At 42.7% G+C, this 7418-nt stretch overlaps 1 protein-coding gene across 1 annotated transcript; it reads left to right on the forward strand.

Annotated features, from left to right (window-relative positions):
• The first annotated feature begins 4287 nt into the window (after window positions 1-4287).
• LOC129087136 (disintegrin and metalloproteinase domain-containing protein 1a-like) lies at window positions 4288-6720 on the forward strand. Its single transcript, XM_054593944.1, has one exon. It carries the CDS (start codon window positions 4303-4305, stop codon window positions 6718-6720), a length of 2418 nt encoding a protein of 805 aa, XP_054449919.1. The 5' UTR covers window positions 4288-4302.
• The last annotated feature ends 698 nt before the right edge of the window (window positions 6721-7418 follow it).

Consider the following 7418-nt stretch of genomic DNA (forward strand, 5'->3'; position numbering starts at 1 on the left):
TTTCAGTTTTACAAGATAAAGTGTCTAAAGATGGATAGTGGTGATAGTAGCACAGCATTAAGAATTTATTTAATACCACTGAGTGTACATTTAAAATGCATAAGAGAGTAAATTTTGTTATGTGTGTTTTAACACACTAAAATAAATCAGAAGAAAAAAAGTGCAATACTTCTCCACTGTAAGAGCCACCATCAAGAAAGTGAAAAAACAGCCCACAGAATGAGAGAAAATATTTACAAATCATATCTGAAAGGGACTAAGTACCCAGAAAATATTAAGGAGTCTTACAACTCAACAAGAAAAGAACACCAAGCCCTGACTGTTTGGCTCAGTGGGTTAGGTGTCATCTCACAAACCAAAAGACCACTGGTTGGATTCCTGGTCAGGGCACATGCTTGGGTTGTTGGCTAGGTCCCTGGTTGGGGCGTGTGAGAGGCAACAGATTGTTGTTTCTCTCACACATTGATGTTTCTCTCCCTCTATTCCTCCCTCCCTTCCCCTCTCCCTGAAAAATAAAGAAATACAATCTTTTTTAAAAAAGACACCCAATTTTACAAGTACAAAGGATGTGAATAGACATTTCTGGAAAGAATATATAAATGACCAAAAAAGAATATGAAACAGTGTGTAACATCGTTAATTACTAGGGAAGTGCAGATTAAAACTATGATGAGATACCACTTCACATTCACTAGAATGGTTATAAAAACAAAAAACAAAACAAAACCCAGACATGCCCTGGCTGGGTGGCTCAGTTGGTTAGAGCATCTTCCTGCACACCAAAATGTTGCAGGTTTGATTCCTGGTCAGGGCACATATTGGGTTGGCCAAAAATTCATTTAATTTTTTTCCCATAAGACAGCTGTAGCAGTGCTTAGTTGTTTTTTAACTTCATTCAGAACAATTTTGTTAGATTGTATTGTGACAGCTGTCATATCAGCATGCATTAAAAAAAATCAAAACTGGTGAATCTTTGTGTGGCCATTTTTATATTGAAGATGGAAGAAAATATGTAACATTTTCAGCATATTATGCTTTATTATTTCAAGAAAGGTAAAAAAGCAACTGTGATGTTAAAAAAAAAAAAGATTTGTGCAGTGTATGGAGAGGGTGCTGTGATTGAGTGAATGTGTCAAAACCAGTTTACCGTTTCATGCTGGAGATTTCTCGCTGGACGATGCTCCATGGTCAAGTAGACCAGTTGACGTTGATAGCAACCAAACCAAGACATTAATTGAAAACAATCGTTATACCATGCAGGAGATAGCCGATATACTCCAAATATCAATAAAGATCAATAAAATTATCGATGAAAATGAAAAATGTGTCTTTTGTTTTACAGAAAAACAATACAAACTTTTTGGCCAATCCAATAACTAGGTTGTGGATTTAATCCCCAGTTGGGGCACGTATAGGAAGAAACCAATCACTCTTTCTCATATACATCTCTTTCTTTCTCTCCCCTCCCCCGCTCTCTAAAATCAATAAAACATATCCTCTGGCGAGGATTAAAAAAAATAGACAATAGCAAATGTCAGTGATGATGTAGAGAAACTGAAATCCTCATTCATTGCTGTCGGGAATGTAAAATTTTTGTAACCTCTTAGGAAATCACTAGGCAGTTCCTCAAGAGGTTAAACCTAGAGTTATCATATGACCAAGCAATTCCACTCCCAAGTACCTACCCAAGAGAAATGAAAACATGTCCATGCAAAAACCTGTGTCCATAGCAGTATTATTCATAATAGCCCAAATTGGGAAACAACCAAAATATTCATCAACTGATGAAACCAAAACATAAAATGTGACATATCCATAGAATAAGAACATTATTTGGCCAAAAGGAAAATAATTACTGATAAAATCTACCACATGGCTAATCCTTGGAAACCTCATGGTAACTGAAATAAGCCAGTCACAGATTACCGCAAGCAGGATGCCATTGCTATGAAGTGTCCAGAATAGACAAAATCATCAAGCTAGAAAATATAGTAGTGGTCATGAGCTGGGGGAAAGGGAGAATGGGTTGTGACTACTACTAGATACCAAAGTTTTACTTGGGGGTTAGGTAATGCTCTAAATTGACTTGGTGACAGTTGCATAATTTTCTGAACACACTACAAACTACTGACATGGCCAACAGTATGTTTAAACAACAGTAGTTTAAACAACAGGGCCATGATGATCTCTGAAGCAGGAGGATTTGTGATTGGTAATGACACACGGGTGACTTCTATAAAGGTAAGTCCGTTGACTACTTACACAGCTTTCTCTCTCAAATATATATAACATAAAATTACCCATCATCACCATTTTTAAGTATACAGTTCAGAGGCATTAAGTGTATTTACATTGTTGTGCAACCATCACCACCATCCATTCCCAGAATTTTTTCATCATCCCAAACTGAAACTCTGGCCTCACCAAACAGTCCCATTCACTATCTTTTTCCCAACTCCTTGTATCCTCTATTTCACTTTCTGTCTCTACAAACTTGACAATTTAAAGAACTTTGTATAAATTAAATCATAACACATTTGTCCTTTTCTGCGTGGCAGAGCTGTTCTCTTTTAAATAATTTACTGAAAAATATATTTATGTTTTATTCATATTTTGTGATTGTGCTATGACTCAAATATAAATTTCAGGAAAGAAAAATGTAGGAAGCATACTGGAACAGAATGCATATACATTTTTAAAGAATGTCATTATGAAACAGGAGAAATTGGATGTTGACTGGAGAGTGACGTGGGCTGAGAGGGATGGTTTTATAAAAATGAGATTACAGCATATAATAAGATTTGATCCAATGGATAAACAAATGTTCGGGATGTAAAAGACAGGAGGGACAGTTGGAAAGTGAAGTCCATGAGAAAACAAAAGAGAAGAAGACCCCACACAAAAATAAGAGAATTGGCCTTGGATTAGAGCATGAGGCAATTTATCCACCAGAGTCAGAGTAAAACTTAGATACAGGTGGGCCTATACGGTGTCTACATGTGGAAATACTCATGATTGCTTTTATTTCTCTCAGTGAGATACGAGGCAAGAAGACATTAGGAGAGTGGACTGCCCAGCAAAATGTAGGAAGAGGGATGCTGATTTTGAGACCCTGATGTGTCATTCATCAGCATAGTTGTGAGTTTTTCTAGGGACATTTTCAGCCCTTCAGGGCAGGCATGAAGCAAGCACATACACACAACATACAACAGATCAGACACCACAGCACTCTTACCTGGGAGTCATTTATTCATTCAATAAGTAATTCTATTGTAGTTTATCTAGTCTTTAACCTGGGCATGTAAGGATGAACAAACGGAAGTGGGCACTGGACTCATGTAAGTCATTTTCTAATACTGGAGAGGCTTTTAGGAGACCTAGTCTTCAACTGGCATAACCTTAGGATACCAGTAGTTCAGGGCCTTCCAGAGAAGGGTGTAGGCCTGGAGTTGCCAGCCAAAGAAAAGGCTGCCCTGTTGGCATCTACCACACACACTTTTGGACAATGTTATAAACAGAGCTTGAGGGACTGAATTTTGATGATGTTATAAAAGTATTGTCCCTTGCCCCATTTGGGTCTCTCTGGGGGCACAGGGCAGCCACCCCCTTGCCTTCTATAACAGTCTATCCTGCGAAATGTGCACATCACTATAATGCCTCATTGAGGGATCAAGAACACCCTGAGATGTGATGTCCACGTGTTACAGAGCAAGAGTTTTAGAAAAGGGGAAATGGCCAATGGAGTGTGCCCACCAATAATCACCAAGCCCCCTGGCCTGGAACATTAGGAGTTAACTGAGCAACGGTCACAGGAGGGTGGGGGTGGGGTGTTCTGTGTGGCACAGTTGTGGCACAGTTGAGGAAGGCATGGAGGTTTTGTTTCTTCCCTCGGGCTACAATCTTGCATTTTAGAGTCTGCAGTCAGCCCTTCTTCAGCCCTTCTTCGTGATCACATCACCATATGTTAAAAGAACTTTAGCCAAAGATCCCTGAGGCTAATGCTGCAGAAGGGAGTCACTGAAAAAGGACACTATCTGAAGGATAACAGAGTGGTCGGAGAGACTAGAAGGGACACAGCTAGAGGTAGGCGGCTGCTCTCAGAAGTAGGCAGTAGCCACCTTCCAGGCAGCCAGCATACAACTGGAGCTCATACGTGGGACTGAGGGTCTCCGTGTCAAGGAGAGCTGCCGCTGATGGACATAGGCCCTGCATCAGCCACTGGTTCACCAGGGCTCCGTCAGTGCCCGCCTCTGTGAGAGCTCTGCCTCCTCCTTGCCTTCTCTACAGAAGAACCAAGTGGTCATGTGTGAGACTCGCAGAGTGTTTCAGATTCGGGCTCCCCAGATGAGGGGCGTGAGGCTGGTACTGGTGCCAGGACCTTCATGTGCCAGGCTGGGGATCGTGCTGGTGTTGGTACTGGGTTTCCTGCCAAGCTTCTACTGTGCCCTGGGATCAGAACGTTACTCGTCCTATGAAATAGTCACCCCCAAGGCTCTGACAGCTGAGGGAAGGGAAGACCCAGTGGGAAAGGTATCTTACGTGATGTTTATGCAGGGCCAGAAACAGCTGATTCACCTGAAGGCGAAGACGGGCTATTTTGTCAGTAACTTCCCAGTCTTCAGCTACCACAATGGCATCCTGGAACAAGAAACGCCTCTCACCTCACATGACTGTCACTATGAAGGCTACATAGAAGGAGTCCCGGGTTCTTTTGTTTCTGTCAACACCTGTTCAGGCCTCAGGGGCATCCTGATTAAGGAGGGACAATCCTATGGCATTGAGCCCATGGCCTCTTCAAAACGGTATGAACACGTGTTGTACACCACGGCGCGTCAAGCTCGAGCCTCCTGCAGCGTCACTTCCAAAGACAGCCGAGTGGTGTCCACCAGCCGGCAACAAGGGAGCAGGACGCCTGGCGGTCCACAGGCGCTGTCCCACTTGTGGTCACACGCCAAGTACGTGGAGATGTTTGTCGTGGTCAACAACCGGCGGTTCGAAATGTGGGGCAGTAATGTCAGTGAGACAGTGCAGAGAGTGATGGACATCATTGCCCTGGCCAACAGCTTCACCAGGGGAATAAACACAGAGGTGGTGCTGGCCGGAATGGAGATTTGGACCGAGGGGGACCTCACAGAGGTCCCAGTGGACCTGCAGGTTGCACTCAGGAATTTCAACAGCTGGAGACAAGAGAAGCTCCTCCACCGTGCGAAGCATGACGTCGCCCACATGATTGTCGGACAGCATCCTGAACAGGGCATGGGACAGGCATTTCTCAATGGGGCCTGTACAAGTGGCTTTGCAGCAGCTGTTGAATCCTTCCATCACGAAGACGTCCTCCTGTTTGCAGCGCTCATGGTCCATGAGCTTGGGCACAACTTGGGCATTCAGCACGACCACTCGGCCTGCATTTGTAGAGAGAACCGCTTCTGCCTCATGTATGAGAACATCACTAAAGAAAGTGGCTTCAGCAACTGCAGCTCTGACTACTTCTACCGGTTCCTCCAGGAACACAAAGGGGCCTGCCTATTTAACAACCCTCGGCACAAGGGCCGCTCGAGGAGGGCTTCCAGCTGCGGAAACGGGGTGGTGGAGGATGATGAGCAGTGTGACTGTGGTAGTAATTGTGACACTAATGTATGCTGTGACCAAACATGTCACTTCAAGAATAATGCAGTGTGTGATCTTGGACCTTGCTGTAATAGTTCTTGCCAATTTGCAGCAGAGGGATTTAACTGTCGCCCTGCTGTGGGAGAGTGTGACCTCCCAGAGTACTGTAGTGGTACCTCTGCAGTATGTCCCCCAAACAGCTACAAGCAAGATGGTACTCCGTGTGGTGAAAATTACTGTGTTAACAGTGTGTGTGGCGACCCTAATTATCAATGTAGACTATATTTTGGGTCCTATGCCACATCTGCCCCACATGAGTGTTATGAGATGATAAACAGCAAAGGAAACCGGTTTGGAAACTGTGGCCTTCCCAATTCTAGTAATCCATCATATGTGCAGTGTACAAATGAGAATATACTCTGTGGGAAAATTGCATGTATAAATGTTGAGACACTACCAGACATCCAACCCTTTCACACACTGATCCAGATTCCTCATGAAAATAACTTCTGCTGGACCATGGATGCCTATAACGTTACTGATATTCCCGATAATGGGGATGTGCACTATGGCACTTCTTGTGCCCCGAACAAAATTTGCATCGATTACTCCTGCACTGATTATGCCGTGCTCAACTATGACTGCAATCCAGCAGAAATGTGTAGTGGGAGAGGGGTCTGTAACAATTTAAGGCACTGTCACTGTGAGGCTGGCTATGCCCCGCCTAACTGCAAAAGCATAGGTGATGGGGGTAGTGTGGACAGTGGTCCCCCTGGCAAGCCAGAAAATCCAGATGACAGTGGAAATGATGAAACTGGCCAATCTGTCAAACATGAAAAGATCTTAGACAAGATGATCTTATCATTCTTTATACTTTTTCTCATAATTTTAGCAGTTGTAACTATTTGCATGTGTCTGATTTGTAAAAGTCAAAAAGCAGAGCCCATAGAAAAGGGTCTAGAAGAGGAGGCAGGAAAGCCCCCAGAAGTGGAGCCTCAGTTGGCTGGCCCCCAAGAGGCTGCCCCAGAAGAGGCAAAAGTGGAAGAGAAAGAGGTGAAAGATGAGAGAGAAGAGGGAGAAGGGCATGAAAAGGAAGAAGAGGAGGAACCATAAAATAAGTAGTGGGAGGAAGAAGCCAAATATATGAAACACCTCAAACATGGAGAGGGAACTAGAAGCTTAGTGACACAAAGGTAAAGTGGGAATTGATAGCTCCAGTGGCTCTGACTAGGATTATACAGTCTACGAAAATATACTAATGTGAAAAGAGGGATTCTCTCACTTTTATTATTCCTTTTAGTAATTAAGATTTTTAAAAATTTAGTATAGTATTTTACTACTTTTGCTTTACATTTCATTTGAACTCTTCATATGCATCTTCTGACATTGACATCTTTGTCTTAGGCAAATTTTTGCATTCACCAGAAACTTTTTTAGGACATGCCATCTTTCATCTAAGTTGTCTGACATGCACTACTATATGTGTCTGTGTTTATTACTGTCCCTTGGATTTTTATTTCAATAACTACCTATTATGTGAGGTTAGTTGTTTATGTGATCAATTGTTCTAATTTGCTCCATAAATGTGCATTCATGAAATGAGTTTAAATCCAAAAATAAATAAAATCCTATTCAGATCAGGTTATTTTTTCTGATTTCATGCGGTATAGTTATTGAGTCCATTTTGTCCTGGAACTCTGTGGGAGGGACTGTATCTGATAAAGCAGAAGACCCTGACTGCCCCAGGATCAAGAGGCCAGTAAAGTCATCCACCTTTTCAAATCTGGCAGGTGTATAACATGATTTATGTA

Source organism: Pteronotus mesoamericanus, unplaced genomic scaffold (genome assembly GCF_021234165.1).
Source record: "Pteronotus mesoamericanus isolate MK-2021 breed Mesoamerican mustached bat unplaced genomic scaffold, CSHL_Meso_final scaffold_507, whole genome shotgun sequence".
NCBI classification, from domain to species: Eukaryota; Metazoa; Chordata; class Mammalia; order Chiroptera; family Mormoopidae; genus Pteronotus; species Pteronotus mesoamericanus.